This window comes from Eubalaena glacialis, chromosome 3 (genome assembly GCF_028564815.1).
Source record: "Eubalaena glacialis isolate mEubGla1 chromosome 3, mEubGla1.1.hap2.+ XY, whole genome shotgun sequence".
Classification (NCBI taxonomy): domain Eukaryota; kingdom Metazoa; phylum Chordata; class Mammalia; order Artiodactyla; family Balaenidae; genus Eubalaena; species Eubalaena glacialis.
Window position 1 is genome coordinate 27,566,872 of NC_083718.1, and position 27,091 is coordinate 27,593,962.

The 27,091-nt window shown below is 35.5% G+C and overlaps 1 protein-coding gene across 3 annotated transcripts in view; it reads right to left on the reverse strand.

Annotated features, from left to right (window-relative positions):
* DESI2 (desumoylating isopeptidase 2) overlaps positions 1 to 27,091 on the reverse strand; it is a 41,579-nt gene that overhangs the window by 7,531 nt on the left and 6,957 nt on the right. The window contains exons 1-4 of one of the 3 annotated variants that reach the window (XM_061185392.1): positions 26,747 to 26,794; positions 6,640 to 6,712; positions 3,934 to 4,027; positions 2,245 to 2,386 (exon numbers count right to left, since the gene is read on the reverse strand). In XM_061185392.1, coding sequence (XP_061041375.1) covers positions 2,245 to 2,386; positions 3,934 to 4,027; positions 6,640 to 6,706 — 303 coding nt within the window. In that variant the 5' untranslated portion in view covers positions 6,707 to 6,712; positions 26,747 to 26,794. Of the gene's footprint in view, positions 1 to 2,244; positions 2,387 to 3,933; positions 4,028 to 6,639; positions 6,713 to 26,746; positions 26,795 to 27,091 lie in introns of those variants that run through there. The other 2 variants (XM_061185391.1, XM_061185393.1) reach the window with 2 other exon arrangements.

Below are 27,091 nucleotides of genomic sequence, written 5' to 3' on the forward strand. Positions count from 1 at the left end.
TAGTGGTTGAGAATCCGCCTGCCAATGCAGGGGACACGGGTTCAAGCCCTGGTCCGGGAAGATCCCACATGCCATGGAGCAACTAAGCCCGTGCGCCACAACTACTGAGCCTGCGCTCTAGAGCCCGCGAGCCACAACTACTGAAGCCCACACGCCTAGAGCCCGTGCTCCGCAACGAGAAGCCACCGCAATGAGAAGACTGCGCACTGCAACGAAAAGTAGCCCCCGCTCACCACAACTAGAGAAAGCCCGCACGCAGCAACGAAGACCCAGTGCAGCCAAAAATAAATAAATAAATAATTTAATTAATTTAAAAAAAGTAAAAACCATCTTTAGCTTGCAGGCTGTACAAAAACAGGTGGTAGGCTGGTATTGTTGTGTAGGTTGTAGTGGTTTGCTAATCCTTGTTGTAGAGAAGCATCTGAAATGATAACTATGATGCTTCTTAGAATTTCTGGAACAATTCTGAATAACAGAGTACATATATCAACAATCATTTATAATTAGCTATGGTTTTCTATCTGCAACTGGTTATACGACACATGTAGAAACTATGTTGTCAGAGATGTAGACGCACATTAGATTTAATAACTTTTTAAGAGTGCCTAACATTAAATTTTTTTGCCTTGATTATATGGGGTTTACTAAAAATAGTCCCTTACCTCCTTCACTATCCAGAATTCTAGTCTCAGTTGTCACTAACAAGCTGGCTAGCCTAGGCTAAGTCCCCTAACTTCCGAGTCTCAGTTTCTTTAACAATTCAGCACTCACACGGGTGAAAGCATGAAAACTGTGACCTAAAAAGATGGCTCCAGGGACATCTAGAATTGTTCTTCAGGCACTCAACTCCAATATGGTTTTAGGGTTAGACCAGGGCTGAGGTGGTGTTACAGATGCTCAATAAAGCTAATAATTTATTTGGGAGAGAGGATAAATTGGAACCAGAGGAAGTAACGATAAAATATAACAAGCACTGAACTAAGCAGTCTGGGTCTAATCTGAGTTCTCCACAATCTTGGTAAGTCATTTCCCCAATCAGGGCCTGTTACTTAGTCTATAAAATGAGGAGACTAGATTAGATGCTGTCTAAAATCTTTGCTAATTTTAACATTCTATGGATCTTTGAATGCATTTCCTACAAATGTAATGTCTAGGGTCAAGAAAGGTAAGAACTACCTTCTCTCTTCGTTGAAAATCAACTTGGTCACCTCTACAGTATCAATGCACCCACTAGACTAGTGGGTGCTTCTCCAACTGTTATGAATCATCTGGGATCATGTGAAAATGAAGATTCTGATTCAGTACATCTATGGTGGGGCAGAGATGATGTATATCTTACAAATTCCTATGTGATGCTAATGCCGCCGGTCCTCAAGAAATAATTTGAGAAGCACAGCAGTAGTCTGCTGTAGTCCTGTCTGAAACCTATGCTGTGGAAGCCATGAGGGCAGTGAAAAGGGCCAGGTAGCTAAGCAGCTCTGCAGAGGAGGTCACTGAAGCAGCAGCTCATTTTCTCTTTTACACATTTCACAATTTCTGTGGTACCTGATGTGGCTTCTGCAACCATCTGCTAAGGGTCAGAAAGCTGGGAAGCTGTTTCAAGTGCTATTTAATTCTCCAGACCTTATTTTATAATCTTTTGCTTTCTTCCCGTCATTTTCTTTTTTAAAGTCCTTTAATTTGGATCTACTTTTGGTTTTCTGCTTGGCATTCAAGAACTGGGAAGGCAAATAAGTTCGTGTGTGATAAACTGGCAGAGTAAAATTTCAAGACAGGAGAAATGAATTACTTATTAATAAGTAAGAGCCAGAAAAATTTCAAGTTGGCAACTAAAATTTAGGAAAAGAGAAATCATAGTGGCTAAGAAGCAGAAGTCACTTAAGCATTAATTTTTAAAATTTTTTATTATTTTTATTTTTTCTTCCCCAACCCCCTAGGCATTAATTTTTAAGTGACAATATAAGATTGTGATGAAACAAATTAGAATAAGAGACCCGTTATTGTATTCACTCTACTCACTGCAAAGTCATGAACAGAATTACAGGTTTAAAACTGTGCTGACTCTAAAGTTACCAACTTTGGAAAGGTCACTCATATAAAAGAAATATTCACATAAAAGAAATAAAATACCATATATTACACAACATAAATAATCAGAAAAAAAATAATTGATTAAATATAGTGGGACAGTAAATATACTAGTGTTATTTATTTGAAGAACCTTTAGAATAAAATTTAACTTACCTCTGATAAAGCCGAAGAAAAGTGATTGCAGTTTTTATGCATCAAATGGTACGCGTTGCCTTTGTATTCTTTTCCCAATTCTTCTACAATTTTTTCTATATCATCTTCTAGGAAGTCGGTGCTCCCTAAAACAACAGCTTCTCTTAAAGAACAAAAAAAAAAAAGAAAAAAAAAAAAAGAAGAAAAAGAATATAGCTGCGTGAGTTATAGGTATTATAGGCATGCTTAAAGACTCATTTCCAGAAATGCTTATTGCCAGGAATATTATGACTGATGTAACAAAGCAGGGTTACTGTAAGAAGACTAAAAGGTAAATGAGGTATTTTAATAATTTCGATTATTTTATTTTCTACTTTTTAAAAGCAATAAACTCTTAAGTATACCACTTCTAAATAATACAAATGCAAAATAAGTCATTTTCTTTATTAAACAGTGTCATATTAAAAATATAATATCACAGTTATTTTTATTACTATTACATTAGCAGTTACATTATTAGAGAACCAGATCCATGCTGCAAATATTCTTGCTTAATTACACTCACCATCAAATGGCTGGTCATATTCTCACTTACAAATAATCTTTTAAGTTATCTGCCACTGGGCTGCAGTGAGATGAACTGTCAAATGACTAAGTTTTAAAAAAGCATTATAAAACCAAAACCCCCCAAAACAATACACCACACCAAAAAAGCAACCAACCCGGCCACCACTCCCAAACTACTACCTTGGAAATGCAATAGACATTATTCAATAGAGAGTAGAATTTTAGTCAGATACAAGTTAGGCATCCAAGAAAGCTGACAATACTTAGAAAATCCTTTTATCTAGCAGTTTTGACCAAAGGGAGACCTAAGGAATGGATTCAGGCTGGCATTATAGCACTTCTGTGTGTAAATATTTCAAATTAGTTATAGGTTAAGAGAATCATTAACTCAGTAGTGATAAAAAGATATAGCCCTATACTGAATTTCAATGTTATAACCTCATTTCACTATTTGTCACTTGGTAAGTTAACTGTTATAGGTCTAGAAGTTTCTTTAAAGTTCCTTGAAACTAAGATTCTAAATATCACTTTAAATACAAAACTCAATTAAGGAATGGAAATTTGATTATTAGCATTCAGGTTTTCAGTGCTGTTTACTACACGTAAGGCTCCACAGTACACTCAGATCCATACATTTTAGGTTTATCAATACATATAATACATGTACCTTAACAACAGTTTCTTGGCTAATCTATTCAAATTATTTTAGTTTAGTTATTTCAAGTTTGTAAACAGTGTCCCTTTCATTGGGAAGATGAAGAGATTTTTAAGAGTGTTAAGTAGGTCACAATAAAACTTTCCTCCATCTCCCCCCAAATAGGAGACTGAGGGGAAGTAGTCATTATATAGGAAATGTTTTCTAAAGCAGAATCTTATACCAGGTAAAAACATTTTTAAAGTAGACATAGTAACTTTTGTGGGTCCTGAATAAGAGCAACAGACTTGCTTATTTCAGGCACTTTATTTGGCTGATTACTATCTTTACACAACAATTTAGATTTGATTTTAAAGTGTCCACAACTAAAACAACATTAAAGAAACATTTTAAGCGCCTAGATTTTAATCTACAGAATGAATTCTGTATGCCTGAAAACAAGCTTTGGCATCTAAGACAGTGTAATAAAAATTATCCTCCCTACTTACTTAAATTTAAATGTTTCTCCTAGTTCAGAAGCATTTCCTGGGGAAATTTCAAATATTCCAGAAAAGGGGTAAGGATGGCCACCATAAGCAAATTCTGAAAAGAGAAAACTCATGATTTTTAGTATTTATCACATAAAACTTCACCAGTATGTTGAATTAGATTTAATAAATGATGAGGATAATAATGATACCATCTAAATATTTTTCAATTTAGTAATGCTTTCACAAACATCTTATTTACCTATTACTTGTATAGAACAGTTGACGTAAAGGACTTGAAACTCTAATAACAAAAGACGCTCAAAGGTAATCCTGACTTCTATATTTACTTTATATTGGCTAGAGGAGACTGACTAACACTCAAAGGTGAAAAAAGTCCCTGCGTTTACCTATCACGCCAAAGTATGTAGGTGGTCAGTTCTGTGTTTTGCCACTTTCTGAATTAAAGTGATCAAATTTCAAACCTGGACTTTACTGGAAAAACTGTCTAATAACAATGAGTTTTCATGGTTCCTGGGATGAAGACTCTTGGTTTATCTTTGAGTAAGAGTGAAAAAACATTAGCAAACCAGAAAAACTGAACTCAATTCCCCTCATTCAAGAAAAGATAAGCTGCAAAATTAACATACACACCCACGCACACATAAAGACACACACACTTTCCACAGCACATCTTTAAGCTAGGAGAGAGCTACTTGTACTACAGTGAATGTACATCCAGCCTCATCAGATACAAACTCTCATTCAGAACAAAAATGGAGAATGGTTTCAAATCAGGAAGGAAATAAAATTTCTGGCTACAATTCTGGTACGAGATACTTCGATATTTAAGTGGCAAATCTTAGTAGACTTACTTAAAGAATTCCAAACAAATGCTTAAGTTAATCTTGTCACTTAAAATTTATTAAATATAATCTTATAAGGTCAGAACAAAGCATGGGAAAGAAAAAGGCAATTCTACAATACATTGACTTTTGATTCAGACCTTTCAGGAAAAAAAAGCAATAATGTAGAATAAGAAAGTATTTAGCATTTAATTCTAAAACATACATTAAAAATTTAACGATAGAATTTTATAAAACACTGTAGATAAGGTTAGACATGGAAAGATCGTATTTCGATTTTCAACTTTCTCAATTATAGTAAGGAAAGTTGTAGACCTACTTATTCTTCTATTCAAGAAGCAATAATTCACTTTTAGGAATGTATTTGGCCCTGGCTTTGCTGTTTTGAGCCATGTTTCTAATTATTCTTAAGTCATTTTATGAATGGGAGCAATGATTAGGCAGATAAAAGGATAATGGACTAGTATATAAGAATACTTGGGTTCAAGTCCTAGTTCGGTTAATTAGCAGTATGACTTTCAGCAGGTTTGAGCTTTAGTTTCTTCATCTGAAAAATGGAGAAAATGTCTCATGCTCTAATCTACCTCAGAGCAGCGTGGTCATGTGGTCCAAAATTCGATGGCACTTAAAAAAAAAGAACTGTAACACACCATACAAATTCAGTTAAAAGGGAATATACACGCAACTTTGGCAAAAGCCAAATCAAACAGGGAGCAAACCCATAGACTACGATTTCACCCGTATCAATACTCCAACCACTGGAACTTTCAGCACAAACCTCACTGCTTTTTGGGATTATCTGGTAGATGCAGTCTTTCAGGTAAAATGGAGCTTATATGGCAGATCTTTATAGCCAACATTTAATATGGTACACTGCACCTAGAAGCAGTTAATTTAGCATATAAAAAAGGGACAGTAAAACACCACACTGACACATTTAAGTAAATGAGCCTTTTCTTTGTATTAGCTAAAGTTGGTATGTAGTCTTCAGGGGTAACTGGGAGTAAACTGCAGTAACATTATAGCAATGACTTCCTAGGTGAAGCAAATAAAAGCATTTCTGCTATACGGTGAGTTTATGATTCAAACTAGTATATTATTACAATCTTGATGAAATCAGCAATGTGATCTGTCTTATGCAGAACATTCTACTTACAACTTGATCAGGAGATTATCTTGTATCAAGAGAGAATTAGAACAAAGGAAAAAGCTGTTGAAACAGAGCTGCTTGATTTGAGTGGCTCCAGTTATGTTTATCATAATGAAGGGTAATAAAGAATAAAAAGGGCTGAGTTAATGACAAAGGCCATCATTCTTAAGCAAAAAGCTAGATGTAATCAAAGGCAGGATTTGCTCAGCGATATTTTTAAACTTTATAACTATATATTTGTAGGTCTACAAAAACAAATTTATTACTGAAATTCCCTCAGGAAATTGGTATTTCAAGTTTGACATTCTAGCACCACCGTTTTCCAACCAAAATGATTATTTTTATCACACTATTTTTCAAAGTGCAAAGTTTCTTAGGAATGCCAATACATATTAAAGCAAAACTGTCATAGTATAACAATCTCAAAAGGAAAATATTTTTTAAGACATAGTATCTAGAATAAAAGATAACCAAATCAATGTACACTTGTGTACTTTGAGTACTTTCTCCCCAGATACATTCCACTTTGGGCATTTTTCCAAAATACAGTATAAACAAATATGGCGAGATTTTCTTCTACTTTTTACAATAAAGTATGGAAGTACTTTAAAAAAAAAAAAAAAAAAAAGGAAGAGCTACAGTCATGATTTTGCAACTCCTTTAAATGAGAAAAATCTTCAGAAAGTATATTTAGACTGTGTGTACACGTACCTCTGCCATACACTTCAATTCCTGAATGAAAAACTCCAATTCCGATGGATGAGGTGTATTCGTTCATCCAATACTAAAGAAAAAAAAAAAAAAGATTCAGAATATTTGTTCATTTATAATTCAAATCCACGTTATAGGAGGCTACTACTTTCCAAACCTTTTACTGAATATTTAGGCCTTTCTAATCCCATTTCTTGGTATTTTCCTTACAGGTCTGAAACTCCCATGATAACGACACATTCAGTCCTAACTCTGTGCCTCTGCTTATGCCACATCCCATAAGGAATTCGAATGAATGTCTCAGTTTGTGTATAAGCACCTTATCTAAGGCTTAGCACATAAGCCATAATATCTAAACCTGGTTAGGTTGGGGAAAAAAGTGATATAAAAGCTCTCCTGTTAGTGACTTTTTAAAGAATCACATATAGTATCTGTGTTCATACCTATTTTTCTTCTATCTTAAGTGTTCCCTTTCATTCTCTGGTATGCTCCCTGAAGACAGGGATATTTTATTCTTTTTCAAAAGCATTTGGCATATATGTCCTGATTCAGCTCAAAGTTTGATAATGATAATATTAGGAATAAATAATATGAGGTACAAAGATTAGAACAATCTTCTTACTGTTGGCATGAAGAAAAACTTCCCAGAAAAGGCAATATCTGAACTGAGTTTTTAGGAACAAATGAGATTTCCCCACACAGAAAATATGGAGGGTAAAGTGAGGTTGCTGGGGGGGAGGTGGTGGGGAATGAGAAGAAATGCCAGGTAGAGGGAAGTGGATGTACACAAGTAATGTGATGTGAAATTCTGTGAGATGACTGTGAAAGGGGTTAGTGTGGAGGGGAGAGGGTTACACCTAGAAGGTAAAGGAGTTAACGCTAAACAAACACTTAGGTAACACTTAACAGTGCTACAAACCTATTTGATTTCTCCCAGGTTAGAGGGTAGATGATTTGATTTTAATTTTTCTAGGTTTATTCAAGTTTTAACCTTGGCTTCAGACCCCCAGCCAGTTTCTCCCAGACCTGGGAAAATGCACATTCTCATACACTGCTGGAGGAAGCATAAATGATATGGGAGACTTTTCCCCCTAAAATGTTACTGGAAGAAAAATTAAACAATAATAAACAAGAAACATTTAAAAAAGAACAAGGGACTGTCTCATCTAGATATCAAAATAATCATTAAAACAGTATGGTACTGTTGCAGGAACATCCTTGTATACATAAGAATCTGGTATATGAAAAAGGTAGTATTTAAAATTAACGATAAAGAATAAGTTATTATAAATGTGTTGATAAAATTGACTATGCATAAAAATATATTTCACACACCTAAAAATTTCAGTGTTTCTAAAAATAATCGTATAGAAGAAAATAAAATAGATTAAAAAAATCTTAAAATGAACTTATCTACAAAACAGAAACAGACTCACAGACTTAAGAGAATGAACTTATGGTTCCCAGGGGGAAAGGACAGACTGGGAGTTTGGGACTGACATGTACACACTGCTATATTTAAAATAGATAACCAACAAGGACCTACTGTATAGCACAGGGAACTCTGCTCAGTATTCTGTAATAAGTTTTAAAAATAAAGAAAAAAAAAATCTTAGATGGGAAAAGCCAACCTAAGTAAAGCAAAACCTAGTATAGAGGAAAACAACAGATATTTAACATAAACATTTACAACTTTTTATTGTGTAAAACTACACAAACAAGGACAAAAGATAAACAATACACAGGGAGAAAAAAGTTGTTAACACTAAGATTAGTAGGAGAATACAAGTCTTCCTCTCTATCTCATCCTATTTGATTCCTGATTTTGGACAGTCTGAATTTAGATGGCAAGTTAGGAAGGTGAGTGACACCTTTTTATCTGAATCAATTTGATTTTGGATGGAGAGTAGTGAGGGTACATATAGTAAGGGATTTCTCAAAACATTTATCCAAATCTATTTAATTCCAGAATTTGGGCAGCAAAAGTTCAGACAGCAAGGGATACTATATACAAAAACTCCACTAAAAAAAAATAACTCCCACAGACAAAAGTGAGCAATCATAGAAGAAATCAGTGGCTAACAAACATGGACTAGTAAACAGATCTCCCTAGTAAATAGAAAAATGCTGATTAAAACAATAAGTTACCATTCATTTTTTTTGGCCACTCAGCTTGCGGGATCTTATTTCCCTGACCAGGGATTGAACCCAGGCCCTAGGCAGTGAGAGTGCGGAGTCTTAACCACTGGACCACCAGGGAATCCCTACTGTTTTTTTTTTTTTTTTATTCATTGGATTGGCAAATATGCAAAATATTGCTAATACTTAGTGTTGGTAAGGATGTCAGGAAGATACCGCAGAAATGTGAATCAACGACAATTAATTAACCATTCCACCTCCTGGAATCTAGCCTACAGAAATGCTTGAACATAGGCAGAGACATGTTCCAGGGTATTAACTGCAGCTGTCTATAGCACTGAAAAACTGGAAACAATCTAAATATCGATAGGAAAATGGCTACATAAACAATGGTAAATCCATATCATGAACTATCATACAGCTACTGAAATAAATGAGTTAACTCAATACGTAAGGGCATAAAAAGATATCTAAGACACATAAAGTAAAAACACCTGGTCATAATACATTATCTGTAGCAAGATCACATTTTTGTAAGTTAAATAAATTGGCCCTGAGTGTATGTTTACATGCTAAATATGGAAAAATAAAACCATGACCAATTACAACAAAAGAAAGTTTGAAGCATTACAGATCAAACTGTTAACAGTTTGGGGGGGGGAGTAGATATAGCGCAGGGGTGGGAATACAGGTGTGTAAAGGAATACTTTCACTTTTAACTCCATACATTTCAGGATTGTTTTCTGAATTTTATGAATTATGTGTATTACCAACTTTTATAATTAGAAAAATGTTAAAGTAAAATACTATATTCTCTTAGCTTAACAGGTTTCAATTTATTTGAACATTTATACTATCTTGAAAGAATAGGCTGCATATATATAAAACACAAGCAGCAGCATTATCTGTATTAGCAAAATACTGGTAACAACTTAAATGTGCACCTATAAGGTAGTGGTTGAATAAACTATGATAAACAATATTTGGAATATTACAAAGCCATAAAAAGAAGGGGGATACTCTCGAGAAACTGATAGGGAGTAATTTCTAGGATACGTTAGGAGAACAAAAGGAAAAGAAAAATGGAGACATGGCAAAATGATACAGAGGCTGGTTTGATGGTGCTTTCATTGGTCAACTCTGGGAAAATCTGAATATCAAAAAGAATAACGACAATAATGGACTATAGCATATTGAATAACAAATAATCTGAGTCCATAGTAATACCAAAAAAACCCCCCAAAACCCCCAAACATAACAGAACAGAAAGACAAAAAGTGAAAGGAGAGAAAGCTCTTTTTACAGAGGAAAGTCACCTAATAAATATGAAGTGAAGGCAGAATTAAATAATTTTGCACCTCCAGCTGATGCAGGCAAGGATCATGGATGCTAAAACCACTGGGAGAAGGTTGTTGGAGAACAATGTTCCCATGGTCTTAAAGTATCAACCCCACATTGTCCTAAATTATAAGGAGAAAAGATACCTTAGCAATGGAAAATTATGGTATCATCTTATCCAAGTGATTAAACTGAGCGTCATCAACAGTTGGACAAACTGATGTTATGTGCCTCCTGATGTGATGAAATAGAAAGCATTTCCTTTGTTAGTTTTCTTGTCAAATATATTAAACAGAATATAATCATACGGAAAAATCAGATAAGTCTGGATTGTGGGACATCCTATAAGAAAAGTAGCCTCGTCTTTTAAAAAATAATGACATTAAAGTCAAAAGAAGGGCAGCTATTCTTTAAGGAAGATTAAAAGGACACGATAACTATCAATACACACAACGAAGGAGCCCTGACTGGATCCTAGATTTAAAAAAGAACAAAAAGCCAAAGACATTATTGGGGGAATTGGGGTAAATATTAATATGGACTGTTCATTAGATAAATTATTGTACCAACTGAAAACTTCTTGGGTGTGGTAAATAGTACCGTGGTTAAGTAGACAATGTCTTCTTAGGAAATACATGTTGAAGTATTTAGAAATGAAATGTTATAATGGTTGTGACATTTTCTGTGTGCGTATGTGTAGAAGAGGGTAAAAGAAAACAAAAATGGTTAAAAACTGGTGAATCTAGGTGAAGAGTATATAAAACGTACTCTTCTTTCACTTTTTTTGAAGATTTAAACATTTTCAAAATAAAAAGTTAGGGGGAACCAAAGAGAACAATCTACTCCTTGTCTCCTTCCGACAGAAAAGATGCCTTTCCAAGTTTCCTGCTATCCTCCTCCTTTCTCCCCTGCCTTTTACAGAAAGAGAGTAGAAAATACCACAAGCTGATCATGCTAGTCTGCATAAAAATTCTGCTAGTCTTTTTTAAAAAACTGAGTTATAATTAACATAGAATGTTATATTAGCTTCAGGTATACAACACAGTGATTCAATATTTTTATATGTTATGAAATGATCACCACAATAAGACCAGCTACCATCCATCACCATACCAAGTCATTACAATCTTATTGATTATATTCCCTATGTGGACATCACATCCCCAAGACTTCATTATTTTATAGCTGGAAGTCTGTATCTCTTAATCCCCCTTCACCTATTTCATCTATCTTCCCACCCCACCCTCCTATGGCAACTGCTATCTATGAGTTTGTTTCTGTTCTGTCTTGTTTGTTCATTTGTTTTTGTTTTTTTATTTCAGATTCTACATATAAGTGAAATCATATGGAATTTGTTTTTCTCTGACTTATTTCACTTAGCATAATACCCTCCAGAACTATTTACGTTGTTGCAAATGGCAAGATTTCATTCTTTTTTTTTAATGGCTGAGTAATATTCCAATGTGTGTGTATATATATATACAATATATATATTGTAAATACACACACACACACACACACACACACACACACATATATACATACATACATACCCACCACATCTTCTTTATCCATTCATCCATTGATGGACATTTAGGTTGCTTCTATATCTTGGCTACTGCAGTCAGTGGTTTCCTTGGCAGCCAACTTCTAGGACTTAAATTGTCTCTTCCAATTGAGAAATCTCATTGCTTATACTGTTTACAACCAATAACTTGATCTACTAACTGATTTCCTTAACAATGACACCAACAGGCTTTTGTTCTGGATGCAGACTGCTCCTACTTAAAGTTACCTGTTCTCTTTTTACAGTGTGAGCACTTCTCTTTCAAAATATAGAGTATTTAAAAAAAGAGACAGATACAAAATTGTTGTCTGCAATAATCAAAAGGTTTTAAACTCTTAGTAAACTGAACATTTATTTCCATTTAATGCCTAGTATCACTTAATTTTAACAATTTATCTTTTGTTGACCAGTAAACAGCCTTCTGAAAGTGCTTTTATAATAAATTTCCATAACGGGAATCTAAAGTCTTTCATGGATTAAAAAAAAAATCTGCACACTTATTTTTAGCCAAAGAGTTAAGGAAGGGTTAGGATGGGAATGTACTTGTCAGAGTGGGGATCCTGGACTCAGAAATCTTTTATTCTCTGCTGCTGCACAGTTGAAAAAAATCTCTTCCAATTTCTGTATGTTGCCTGGGGTGTGTGTGTGTGTGTGTGTGTGTGTGTGTGTGTGTGTGTGTGTATGTGTGTATACGTATATACATACTTTAGTCTGAAATTTCCCTGCATTCAAGACTTTACATTCTACATATAAAAGGTTACGTTTTGACACATTTCATAAACTGGAAAATCTATAAAATGAGAGAAACTTAAATATGAGAGAGAAATGTACCATCTAAAAATCTGGTCAGTCCTTTGGAGTTTACTATAATGAGATCTGACCAATATAAGGTTTCTAAAGAATTGCTGAGACACTGCAATGAAAAATGAATACCTGACAGGCTTTGCAAGTGGTAATGTTACCTCTACTCTCAGATGGAAAGTTGGGCAATCAGGTAAAGTGTTTCTGCTCAAGGTTTAGGCAGCCGGCAAGCTGCTAGGAAAAGGATTTCTTAACCCAGAGATATTCCTTTGAACAGTATTAAAAAGCAGAAGTTACCCGCTCTTAACATTATTTGTTTCCTAAAGGCTCTGTCTCAATATTCTGTGCCAGGCAGGAATTAACGCTGATGTCGCTTATTCACTGTTAGCAATAACAATGAGGGACTCAATAGCTCTTTGCTTTTCATGTTCTTCGTATCTTCTATCCTAAGAAAGGGCCCCAAATGTTAAGAGTTAATTTATTTTCTAGATTAAAGCAACTATTTACTAGTTAGATATCTATTACTAGATATCGCTACTGACCTAACAGAAACAAAATGATTATAAAGAATACTATAAGCAACTGTATACTAACAGATTAGATAACTGAGATGAAATGGATAAATTCCTGGAAAGACACAAAGTACCAAAACTGAATCAAGAAGAGACAGAAAATCTGAATAGATCTACAGAATGGGAATGAAAGAAAAGAGAATGAATTAGTAATTTTAAAACTACCCTCAAAGAAAAGCCTACAACCAGATGATTTTGGTGAATTCTACCAAATATTTAAACAAGAATACTAATTCTTCATAAACTGCTCAAAAGAAGAAAAGGGGACTCTTCTCAAATCATTCTATGAGGCCAGCATTAATTTGACACCAAAACCAAAGACATCATAAGGAAACTACAGATCAATCTCTTATGAATACCGACTCAAAAATCCTCAACAAAATACCAGCAAATTGAATTCAGCAACATATAAAAAGGATTATACACCACGACCAAGTGGTATTTATTCCAGGAATGCAAAATGGATTTAACATCTCCCAAAATCAATTAATGTAATATACCATAGCACTAGAGTAAAGGACAAAATCCACAAAATACAACACTTTTTCATGATCAAAACACTCAACAAACTAGGAATATAAGGAAACTTCCCCAACTTGATAAAGGGCATCTATGAAAAACTCACAGCTCACATCATACTTAATGGTGAAAGACTTAATGCTTTCCCTTTAAGATCAGGAACAAAACAAGGATATCTGCTCTTGCCACTTCTATGAAACACTGTACTGGAGATTCTAGCCAAGGTAAATAGAGAAGAAAAAGAAATAAAAGACATTCAGATTGGAGAAGAAGTAAAATTATCTCTATTTGCAAATGACATGATCTTGTATATAGGAAATCATAAGTAATCCACTAAAAAAATACTAAAACCAATAATAATAAACAAGTTCAGTAAGGTTGCTGGGTACAAGATTAATATACAAACATCAACTGTAATTCTATATACTAGCAGTAAACAATACAAAAATGAAATTAGGAAAACAATTCTCTTTACAGTTGCATTAAAAAATATTTAGGGATAAATTTAACAAAGAACTACATAACTTTGTAAGTGAAAACTATGAACATCACCGAAAGAATTTGAAGACATAAATAAATGGAAAGACATTCCATGCTCACAGATTAGAAAACTTAATATTGTTAGGATTGCAGTACTCTCTGAATTGACGTGATTCATTGCTATCCTTATCCAAATCTCAGCTGCCTTTTCTGCAGAAATTGACAAGCTAATGCTGGAAATTCAAGAGACCCATAATAGTCAAGACAATCTTGAAAAAGTTGGAATACTCACACTTCCTGATTTCAAAACTTAGTACAGGGCTACAGTAATCAACACACTGTGTAACTGGCATAAAGACAGACATACAGACCAATGGAATAGAATTCAGTTCAGAAAGAAACCCTTATACTTATGGTCAACTGATTTTCAACAAGGGTGCCAAGACAATTCAAAGGGGGAAATAAACAGTATTTTCAAGAAATGGGACTGTGACAACTGGACATTCACATGCAAATAAATGAAGTGGGACTCCTACCTCACACCATATACAAAGATTAACTCGAAATGAATCAAAGACCTAAATGTAAAAGGTAAAACTATAAAACTCTTAGAAGAAAACAAAAGTATATCTTCATGATCTTAAATTAGGCAATGGTTTCTTAGTTGTGACACCAAATATACAAGCAACAAAAGAAAAAAATAAATTGGACTTCATAAAAATTAAAACCTTTCGTGATTCAAAAGACACCATAAGTAAAGTGAAAAAGCAACCCACAGACTGGGAGAAATTTGATAAGGGATGTATATCCAGAATATATAAAGAACTCTTAGAAATCAAGAACACCACAAATAACCCAATTAAAAAATGGGCAAAGGATCTAAATAGGTGTTTCTCTAAAGAAGACAGACAAATAAAAACTACCATTAGATGCATTTCACACCCACTCAGATGACTAAATTCAAAAAGACAGATATAACAAGTGTTGACAAGGATGCAGAGGAACTGGAATCCTCATACACCGATGATGGGATTTTAAAAAGGTACAGCAGTTTTGTTTATTTTATTATTTTTAGTTTAAAAAATTTTTTATTTTATATTGGAGTATAGTTGCTTAACAATATTGTGTTAGTTTCAAGTGTACAGCAAAGTGATTCAGTTATACATATACATGCATCTATTCTTTTTCAAATTCTTTTCCCATTTAGGTTATTACAGAATATTGAGCAGTGTTCCCTGTGCTATACAGTAGGTCCTTGTTGGTTATCTATTTTAAACATAGCAGCGTGTACATGTCAATCCCAAACTCCCAATCTATCTTCTCCCCCCACCTTTCCCCCCTGGTAACCATAAGTTTGTTCTCTAAGTCTGTAAGTCTATTTTGTAAATAATTTCATTTGTATCATTTTTTTTTTTTTTAGATTCCATATAAGCTATATCATATGATATTTTCCTTTCTCTGTCTGACTTACTTCACTTAGTATGATAATCTCCAGGTCCACCGTGTTGCTGCAAATGGCATTATTTCATTCTTTTTAATGGCTAAGTAATATTCCATAGTATATATGTAAAATGGTACAGCAGTTTTGGAAAAATTTGGCAGTTTCTCAAAAAAATATTAAGCCTAGAGTTACTATATGACCCACAATTTCACTCCTGGGTTTATACTCAAGAGAAATGAAAATATATAGTCATACGAAAACTTGTCTCAATGTTCACAGTAGTATTACTCACTATAGCCAAAAAGTGGAAACAACCCAAATGTCCCTCAAATGATGAATGGATAAATACAGTGTGGTATATCTATAAAATGTAGTATTATTTCTCAAAAAAAAGGAAAGAAGTACTGATGCATGCAGCAAATGAATGAACCTTGATAACATTATGCTAGGTAAAATAAGTCAATCATAAAAGACCACAGAGTGTATAATTCCATTTATATGAAATGCCTAGAATAGGTGAATTTATACAGATAGACAATAGATTAGTGGCTACTTATGACTGGGAGGTTTGCAGGGAAATGGGGAGTGACTGCCAATGGGTATGGGGTTTCTTTCTGGGGTGATGAAAAATGTCTAATATTGAATGCAATGATGGTTGTAAAACTCTGAATACACCAAAATCCACTGAATTGTACACAAAGGGTGAACTATATGGTATGTGAACTATACCTCAATAAAACTGTTTAAAAAATGCTAGGAATAGAAGTAAAGGATCTACTAACTTGTACCAAATGGTAGAAGAGTATATAATTTCACAGTTGGCAAACCTAAACAAAAACTATTCTATAAATATCATGAATCCTCCAAGGACAAAATTTCCTGCAGATACTTATCTCCAATCAAAAACTTTAATTATTCCTCAAATTACAGACCGCATTCCTAATTCCAGATAGCTGCCTTCAAAAACATGCAGAAAACAGACTATAAACAAATAACATATCAAGAACAGAAAAAAAAAAAAGGGAATTCCCTGGTGGTCCAGTCGTTAGGACTCTGCACTTTCCCTGCCGAGGGCCTGGGTTCAATCGCTGGTCAGGGAACTGAGATCCCGCAAGCCACACAGCGAGACTGAAAAAAAAAAAAACCCAGGAAAAAAATATCCTCTAAATATACATGTTCTGGTCAACCACCGCTCATATATAAACAGCAGCACATTACTGAATAAATTTTATGAAGTAAATGAGATGTTTTTCTTTGGTGATTTTTTTTCTGAATGAACTCCAAAGAAAACAGGGGTAAGCCTTCCACAGAGATACTCTCTAAATGTTCTTTTTTTTTTTTTTAATAAATTTATTTATTTTTGGCTGCATTGGGTCTTCGTTGCTGCATGCAGGCTTTCTCTAGTTGCGGTGAGTGGGGGCTACTCTTCATTGTGGTGTGCGGGCTTCTCATTGCAGTAGCTTCTCTTGTTGCGGCACACGGGCTCTAGGTGTGCGGGCTTCAGTAGTTGTGGTGCGCGGGCTCAGTAGTTGTGGCACACGGGCTTAGTTGCTCCGCAGCATGTGGGATCTTCCCAGACCAGGGCTCAAACCCATGTCCCCTGCATTGGCAGGCGGATTCTTAACCACTGCACCACCAGAGAAGTCCCTCTCTAAGTGTTCTTGTTTCTGTTAGGGCTTCCTAGCTCTATTATCAGAGAACACGCCTGGAAGGCTCACTCTTTAAAAACTGGGCAGGCTGCCTGTGGAAGACAGGTGTTGAATTCAAGGTCAGCAAGCCTTATCTAGTCCTTCTGCCTCAAAGTCCTGCCAAGGCTATGCAGACAATATGGATGATGCCTACTTTAAGTGGAGATTTAATGATATAACTGTAAACAAGCAGAAAAAGTACAGCAGTCCCATGGCACCCACGGGGGATTGGTTCCAGAACCCCCCCAGATTCTCAAGTCCCTTATTTGGAATGCTGTGGTACAGTCAGACCCCTGCATCTGCGGATACGGAGAGCCGGCTGTGTATGAGGACTGAGTCTTTTACCGAATGATTTCAGTTGTGAAACTCTCCTACAATGATTTGCTGTTGGTAGTTATTCATGCAATTACTATCCTCTCATAGTTTAAGATTTTTGAAATTAATAGTAGTGTTTCTCAATGCTCCTCTAACTTGTTTTCCATCCTTTGTCATTACTTTAAAAAATTATTTACCACTGTCAAAACATTTCACATGGCATCTCTGGAATTAAAATCTCCCTACAAAGCTCAAAAGAGCTTCTTAAACTTGCTATGTGGAAATTCATGCTTTTGTAGAACCATAAAACATTGATATTTTCTAACAGAAGATATAAATATGCAACATGAAATCACAGCCAAGAACATGTATCCATGAAAAACAAACAAACCAAGCTGCTGAATTAGATATGACTGGATGTTAGCAAGATTTCTGTTAATTTTTGTTGGGTATGTCTTCATTGATTTTGTTGTCTAAATAGCAGCAGATGCCAAAAGTTTGAAATTATATACTTGGGAAAAATGGATAATACAGGACACTTTTATTTAAAGGCTTAGCTTTTTATCTCAATTGGGAAAAGACCACTTTTATTGCTAGAGTTTGTCCAAGTCTAAGAGTACAACCAGTATTCAGGAGACTAGATGAACTATTGCTCTGAGACAACTGCAGAAGCTGGGATGAAGAGGTATATATAATGACACTGGGGCCAGCCCTGCAGAGAAAGCTTACCACACAGGGCCACGCTGTGTGAGGCAGGAGTGAAATGGAACACTAGGGGCAGATCCACTAAAGGAAACTATACATTCAAGTTTACCCAATGCTGACAACTATACAATCTCTCAAGGATTATATGAAAAATCAGATGTTTTCATTTGAAAGTTTACAGTTTGATTCTTCTCAAACTTTTCCCAACATACGAAAGGAAAACAGTAAACCAGCCAGCTGCTACCACAAAATAGTATCTCTCGAACCACGAAACAACAGCAGAGTTACCACAACATGTCCATGTCAACCACCTACTAAACCATTTGGTTAGCTTAATCTAAGGCTATCTTTCCCTTAGGATCAAACAGGAAAGCCCACAACGTTCCTGTGTTCCAGTCTGGATCACAAGAGTATTGCTTCTATTATCTTTGAATTTACTTCAGAGTTTATTGCTTGGATAGAAAAAGGTTGATCCAAGCATTACAACGAACAACGCTGAAGCATTTGAACTATAGTGGAAAGACACTGGGCTGAGTGTCAGGAGATGGGGGTTCTTTGCCTTGTTTTCTTCATAGATAACTTTAAAAAAGTTTTTTTAAATTTTATTTAAAATTTTCTTAAAATTTTATATTGGAGTATAGTTGATTAACAATGATGTGTTAGTTACAGGTGTACAGCAAAGTGATTCAGTTATACCCATACAAGTATCCATTCTTTTTCAAATTCTTTTCCCATTTAGGTTATTATAGAATATTGAGCTGAGTTCCCTGCGCTATACAGCAGGTCCTTGTTGGTTATCTATTTTAAATATAGTAGTGTGTACATGTCAATCCCAAACTCCCAATCTATCCCCGTCCCACACTGATATTTGGTAACTTTTAAAGATACCCAATATGTCTCAAAAAGTGTTTGATTCCAATTCAGATGCTGGAGCCAGAACACCTTGGTTCAAATTCTGACTTCATTATTTACTAGTTGTGTGACCTGGGTAAAGATATTTATCCTCTCTGTCCTTATTTATAAAATGGAGATAATAAATAGTATCTTCCACAGAGGACTATTATGAGGATTAATAAATTAGTATGTATAAAGTACTTAGAACAGTGCTTGACCTATAATAAACATTAAGCATTAGTAGTAGCAAACACATATATTGATAATATGATCCTTCCCTAATACTCTGTTCTACACATTGGTAAAGGGTGGTATGCACGTGTAAATAAGCAGATTGGTTCTGGCTATCTGTTAATTCTCAGAATTTTCAAGAATCTTTGGGAGTTGATGTCAAATTACCAAGAGCAGTGACTCACTAAACTGAGTAGCAAACAATAGCAGAGTTAATTTGACTCTAAGACTCCTATAAGCAATTATTTATATTCTTGAAAAGTACAGATCTGAGTAAAAGGTCTCTGCAAATAAGGCAGTGGTTTTATAGGATTCTTATAGATTCATGAAGGACATGAGCAGAGGGCTGGAGAACCCATCTCACTTTGGTGCTAGGACCTTACAGTCTTATACTTCCTAAGTCCATGGAGGTGGCAAGTAAGTAAAGAGAAGAGGGCCAAGGAAGGACCACTAATACACGCTTTACCTCCTCTGATACCAGCCAGTGTCACTGAAGTTTAGAAGGCTTATCAAAGCATTCCAAAGTATTAATATAAAAAGGTAAGAGGAAACCATTCACAGAAAAGTTATCATCTTAAAATATGTGGGAAGGCAATAAATACATAAATAACTATAGTTAACTTTTGAGCTCAATCTTGCTTCAATGCAAAAATTGGCCTAAATATTTCTATTTATTATTTTAAAGCATTGCTTACAGACTTACAGAACTGACTGTACTACATTATAGTCATATATTAAAATGCTAAGTTCTTCTTCTGATAGAGAACTTTCATTAAACTTCATTTTAGTCAGTGATTTGCTTTATTCATTTAATAAAATGTTATGCTTCCTGTTTGAAAGCAACAACAATGATAAATGCTATCTCCCTAGTCTGGAACTTAAAACACTTAATATAAACACTTAGAGCCTGGGTCTGACTTCCTTAAAAGGCAGTATTAAATGATCTAAGTATAAAATATGACTGTTTCCCCTATAAACTAGAACCAGTGTTCACTGGATTAAAGGTAAGCATTTTACTTAATTCCCAAAAAAAGGTGTTTAGGACAAGGCATTTCAATTACTGAGTTAAAATTCCAAAATAAACTGTGACTAGTAGAGATTGTGGGATAATTATTATAGTGTCATCTCACATAAAACTGTCCTTGATGTTCACACTGTTAAACTACCTTATGAAGTCTTTCTGGTACCACTGGATTTAGCCCAGGATAACCTTACAGCAAATGCTATTTAATATTGACAGTAAATCATATTTAATGCTATCTATGGTGCCTTAGCATCAGGCTAGTCATAAAGCAGAGAGACAATAACTCACTGAATGAACTGAGATTTTCTAGTATCTTTTTTAGATGAAATCATGAATATCCAGTGCTATGTCTGTTAATTTGCCTTATACTATAAGAAATATATAGATTCTATTCCATTATAATTATTTCTAAGAAAATGTCCAATCTTTTCACTACCTGAAAATATTATCTAATAAGCACATGGCCGACTTTCTATGTCTTAGAAAAAAAAATCTTTATGTAACAAAAACATTTTCATTACAAAGTTATTTATAAATTGTTGATAACGGTAGGTATTAAGCCTCAATTTTTTAGAGTACATAATCTCTCCTGATTATGAAAGATTTGTCAGTAATTTTTTCGTTAATAGTGTTCCAAGTTTTATAAATGTTCCGTAAAAAAAAATTTTTTTTTCTTTTTGAGACAGTGTAGCCAAACATAAACATATGCACAAAAGCTAGCCTAGTCAAACTTCCTTGTTTGCTGGGACAGTCCCAGTTTACGTTTGCTTCAATATAAGTATTAAGCCTGCACCCTCTTTTACTCTGTAGTCTCAGTTTTGATGATAAAATTTAAAGTTAGCCTAAGACTGGCCTTCTTAAGAACTGTACTCTGAGTCTTAAAAAGCTCCTAAGCACTGTCCTGATCTCATGAGTGTGAATATGCCTAATTACATACTGACATGATAATCTAAAAACCAAGGAAAATGTGATATGTATTTTGTACAGAGCTAAAGGTTCCTCCTCTTTATTAACTACGCAAACTAATTTTCAAAAACAAATTATTATGTTTACCAAAGGATCTAATTTCTAAGACCTACAACAAGCTAGACACAGGATGACTGTGAATTAAGTTATTTAAAGGAGAATAGATTTTTAAAAGTCAAATCAACAGTGAACCGAATGCCCCTTGAATATTTTTAAGACTAACCCTATTTTATATAATCCACTGTTTGACTCTACTAGTGATGATAAGTAGATGGGGCAGGGTACTGCCAATTCTTGGTCCTGAACCACATCTACACCAGAAAACCATGTTCTGGAAAATCTCTCGTATCAGGCACTTAATTTAGTTGTGTGAAATAAAAATGTTGGTAAAACCCTGAAACTCCTTTTAAGAAGGCCTATTTGTACCTGACTATCCTCCTGGATTGGGTTCTAAAACTGCATGAGATCTGAGACAAAGCCTTACTTAATTCTGTACCCTCCATGTTGCTTAGTGTATTGTATTATATTGTACTTAGATCACTCAAATACTTGATGAGCTGAAATGTAGCAAGGAATATGTAATGCTTTTCCCTTTGTCCTGTTCTTAAATGTGACCCATGGGAAAGCAACTCCATTCTTTCTCTCATTCAAGAAATATGTATTGAACACCTATTATGTGCTAAGAACTAGCAATACAGAAGTGAACATGATCAAGTTCCTGTTCTCATGGAGCTTGCCTTCTTGAGAGGTATCTTTTAAACTGCAGGTTTAAAACCCATTAAAGAATCCTAAAATCATTTCAGTGGGTTACACCAGCATTATTTTAAATGAATGAAACATAATGCAATAGAACTTATCAGAGGACATCACACACAGCAAGGTGTTTCCTGAACATCTGGTTTCAGTTACATGAGTGTATAATAAGTATTATGTAAAATGTATATTTTAGTTGGTCCAGGATAAAATTGAGAAACAGTTCTAGCAGGTTCCCCTAAATTGCATCTCAATTTAAATCTCATTTAAAATTTTTACTTACCTACAAAGCTATAAATAAAGCAAGTTAGACAACTTTGATTCAATACAATGTATGTGCCAGGGACTCTGCTAGACACCGGGGGTACAAGGGTGATTAACTCACAGTGCTTGTCCATAAGGAACTCAGTAAGAATGTAAACAGTCAGTCAAAATTTGACAAATATGTAATAAATTAATAACTCATTTTTTTGGGTTACTCTAACACATGCTTTCACTTATTCTTTCATAATAACAGTCCACATAAAATATGTAAATCACTTTTGGGATATTCAAGCAAGTAATTTGTGCCCAAGGCCACATAATGAGTGGCTAAACTGTAAACAGAGCCCAGGTTTCTTAGCCTTCACCTGGTGCTTTTTTTAAATCACATGACTACTTCCTAATAGTCTCATGTGGCTTTGATTTTCTTTACATGATCTTGAAGTATCCTGAAACTTCAGAATAAGATGGAGATCAATACTATTAGTTCATTATTTTTCCTTAAATGTGAAATTATGGTGACCAATCATGTACCATCGCAAGTAAAAAGAAATAGCCATCACTTACTCTTTGCCTAAATGCCAGATGACATGCCTACCTTATTACTAGTTTAGTAATGTAGAGACCTCCTATTCTGGGAACTATAACTAACCCTCAAATCTGAAGGAGTGGGAAAGTCTAGAAGATACGTTCTTTCTGGAAACTAGAATTTCGACTGTACTTCAACCAGACAACTCTTTTTATACTATTCAGTAGACTAGAATACACACAACAGATTATACTGAGAACTGCTGGAGACAATTAACTTGTTAACTTTATCTGGTGGTTCATTTAACTTAGTGTTGGGCAGTGAGCTAGAAATTATAATTACACTATGGTATACAAACCAATCTCAAGCTAAGTTGTTTATTTTTAGTTTCCACAAATATTTAAAGACATATAAATTAGATCCATTAAGTTCACCTGGCAGAAAGGCTGAAGACCAGCTGTCAACTCTAACACACAAAGGGAAAAAAAAGGCTATACAATTAACCCCAACTTTATACATATAGTATGATGGAGATCTTGGAGATGGTGTCAAATGTACAAAAGCCCACATTTTTTTAAATCTAAATTTACTATTAATTTTTTTATACAATTTTTAAAAGTTGCTTTCCATTTACAGTTGTTATAAAATACTGGCTATATTCCCCGTGTTGTACAATACGTCCTTGAGCCTATCTTACACCCAGTAGTGTGTACCCACCCCCGCACTCCTCTTTTGCGCACCACTGCAAACTGGTAACCACTAGTTTGCTATCTATTCTACAACAGCCTGCTTTTAATGTTTCAATCTGGGGAGCACTTTGTTCTGTGTACTAACACTCCTTTAGATAAACTGAAGAAATTCCAAAACTCGAGTTATTAAGTGTAGCAACAGCTGAAAGTACACAAACGGAAGCTCATTTAGCTTCTACAATCCCGCAAATAACAACACTAGCAATAACAATAGCTAACACTTTCTAGTGCTTATCATGTGCCAGGTATCATTCTATGCATTTTACATAAATTGACTCATATGATCCTTAAAAAAACGCTATGAGCTAGGTACAGTACTATTCCCATTTTATTTTATTTTTAAATTTTTTGGCCATGCTGCCTGGCATGTGGGATCTTAGCTCCCCGACCAGGGATCGAACCAGCACCCCCTGCATTGGAAGCTTGGAGTCTTAACCACTGGACTGCCAGGGAAGTCCTATTCCCATTTTAGAAAGAAATAGAAGCACAGAGAAGTTAAGTAATTTTCCTAAAGTCACACAGCTAAAAAGCAGGAGGTAGAATACAAATCCATGCACCCTGATGCCAGGCTAAACCACAAAAAACTGCATTTCATTACTTCCAATAACAGATTCCACACAGTAAGCGTGACCAAGGAGAAGGTAGAGAAGGCGTGACCAAGGAGAAGGCAGGCCTGTCTCAGCCCTGACTCTTTCTCACATCGATACTCTTGTTCTGAACCAGTGTGGATGCTTTAGGACTCTCACTTGCCACCTGACTGGCTAGGGAGACCCGTCAAGACACCAGAGCAAAGCAGGTCCCCGGAGGTGAGCAGCCAGGCATAGGGTTGAAACCCAAAGCCACTGCAGGTGTCCAGCAGCATGCTTCTCCATCCTGCAAGTAGCAGCAATGAACAAGAGGACACAGTGGAGGAAGAAACTGTTTCAGGACGACAAGTCCCAGGGGAACTTCAGGTAAGTCCAACAAACCTTTTTAAAGTGATTACTATGTTCCAAGCTCTGGGAATAAAAAGAAGAGTAACACACCGTCTCTGCCCTCAAGCTCATTGCAGAGTGAAGAACTTATAAACAGAGATAATAAGGACTGGAAAATATTACAGCATATTCATATGCTGACTGGAATGACAGTAGAGGGGGAAAAACTGAGAGAGAACAGAAGAAAAGCAAAGTCCTTGCATAGGAGAGCATGGGCTTCAGCACACAGTGGAAGGTTTGACCTCAGGCAGGGACACTGGCAATTCATTCCCTTTCCATGTAATAGGAGGGAGGTGAACAGTGGTGGTGGAAGGATGAGAAAATTCTCTTCAATCACTTTTTTTTTTTTTTTAATTTAAGTGAAATAAGCAGTGAAGCCATCAGCTGACAGCAAGGAATGTGGGGAGAGAGTATGAAATACTGTAGTTGTCTTGGAGAGTGCGAAAGTCAGTTGACCATAGAAATAAGGAAGCATTGCCAGATGGCACTTAGGGTCCTCTTGGGGTTTGTGGTCATGATTTTAAAGTGAGATTAGTCTGTATGGTTGTATATTTTTCTCTAGCTGCATTTGTCTGCTGAGGTGTAGAGTACATGGAGAGTTCAATTTAACTACATTTGCCAGACAAATATGACAGAGGGAATGATTAAAATGGTAGACTACAAAATCTAACTTAGATGGCAGGGGGAGAGCAAGGGAGTGATTATTTTAAGGAATTGACTCACGTGATAGTGGGGGATGGCAAGTGTGAAATTTGCAGGGCAGGAGAGCAGTCAGGAAAGGCAGGGAAGAGGTGATGTTACAGCTCGTCTGGCGGCAGAATTCCTTCTTCCTTACGGGACCACAGTCTTTTAAGATCTTCAACTGATTGGATGAGGCCCACCCACATTATGGAGGATAATCTGCTTTACTCAGTCTCCTCATTTAAATATTAATCACATCTAAAAAATATCTTTATAGCAACATCTAGACTGCTGTTTGACTGAAAACTGGGTACTCTGCCCTAGCCATGTTGACCCATAAAATTAGCCATCAGAGGACCATTTACAGAAAAGGTTTAGGATGTAGGGGATTTTAAAAATCACTACCCATTCATGAGTTCCAAAGAGCACAGTTAAAGTTAGTTTAGGAATGGGTGTAAGATTAGGACAAACAAAAAGAGAAACACAGCACTTTCCAAGGATGAGGGCTGCTATATGGTGGTTAAGGGCACAGATTTTAGTGTCAGAGCTCTTTGTTCAAGACCGCTCTATCACTTATGGCATGATTCTGAGCACATTCTTCAACTAAGCCCCAGTTTCATCATTTTTTAAAAAGGATATGAGGGAATGGCTTATTGCAATGGCTGGCATACAGAAAACATTCCAAAATGTTAGCTCTAATTTTTTTTTAAAGGTTTATTTATTATTTATTTATTTATTTTTAATTTATTTATTTTTGGCTGCGTTGGGTCTTAATTGCGGCATGTGGAATCTTCGTTGAGGCATGCGGGATCTTTCGCTGTGGCACGCAGGGCTCTTTGTTGTGGTGCGCGGGCTTCTCTCTAGTTGTGGCGTACATGTTTCTCTCTCGAGTTGTGGCGCGCAGGCTCCAGGGCACATGGGCTCTGTAGTTGTGGCGCCCGGGTTCCAGAGCGCGTGGGCTGTGTAGTTTGCGGCACGCAGGCTCTAGTTGAGGCGTGCAGGCTCTAGTTGAGGTGCGTGAGCTCAGGCTTAGTTGTCCCGCGGCATGTGGGATCTTAGTTCCCCAACCAGGGATCAAACCCCTGTGCCCTGCATTGTAAGGCGGGATCTTTACCACTGGACCACCAGGGAAGTCCCGTTAGCTCTTATTATTATGAGAAAAGACTCAATATTGTAAATCTATCAATTCTCCCCCAAAATTATTCATAAATTTAATGTCATTACACTTAAATTTTCAATGACTTTTTTTAGAAATTGATTTTAAATTTTATTTGAAAAATAAATGTGTGGGAAAAATAAAGAGAATTCTGAAAGAGAATATGAGAAACTTATCACCAGTTATCAAAACACAGTAGAATACTGCAATTAAACAACTGTAATGGTGCAGGAAGTGGTAACTAAATAAATGAATAGTATAGAAAGTCAAGAAATAGACTTATATATCCATGATAATTTAAGACAGGATAAACGTGGCACGTACCTCCAATTAACATGGGGAACCATGGATCATTCATTAATTAGTACTGGTTTTCCACCTGGGAACAAACATGTAGATTATTTCTATAATTTTAGGCTAGGGGAAGCCTTTCTAGGGATGACATGAGACTGAAATGTCATAAAACAAAAAAATCTTGTGGGCTACTGGGTATACAGCTAAAAGAACTGAAAGCAGAGACTTGAACAGATTTATCTGTAGACCCATGTTCACAGCAGCATTATTTACAATAGCCAAAAGGTGGAAGCAAACAAGTGTCCATCAACAGATAAACAGATAAACAAAATGTGGAATATTATTCACCTTTAAGAAGGAAGGAAATTCTGACAC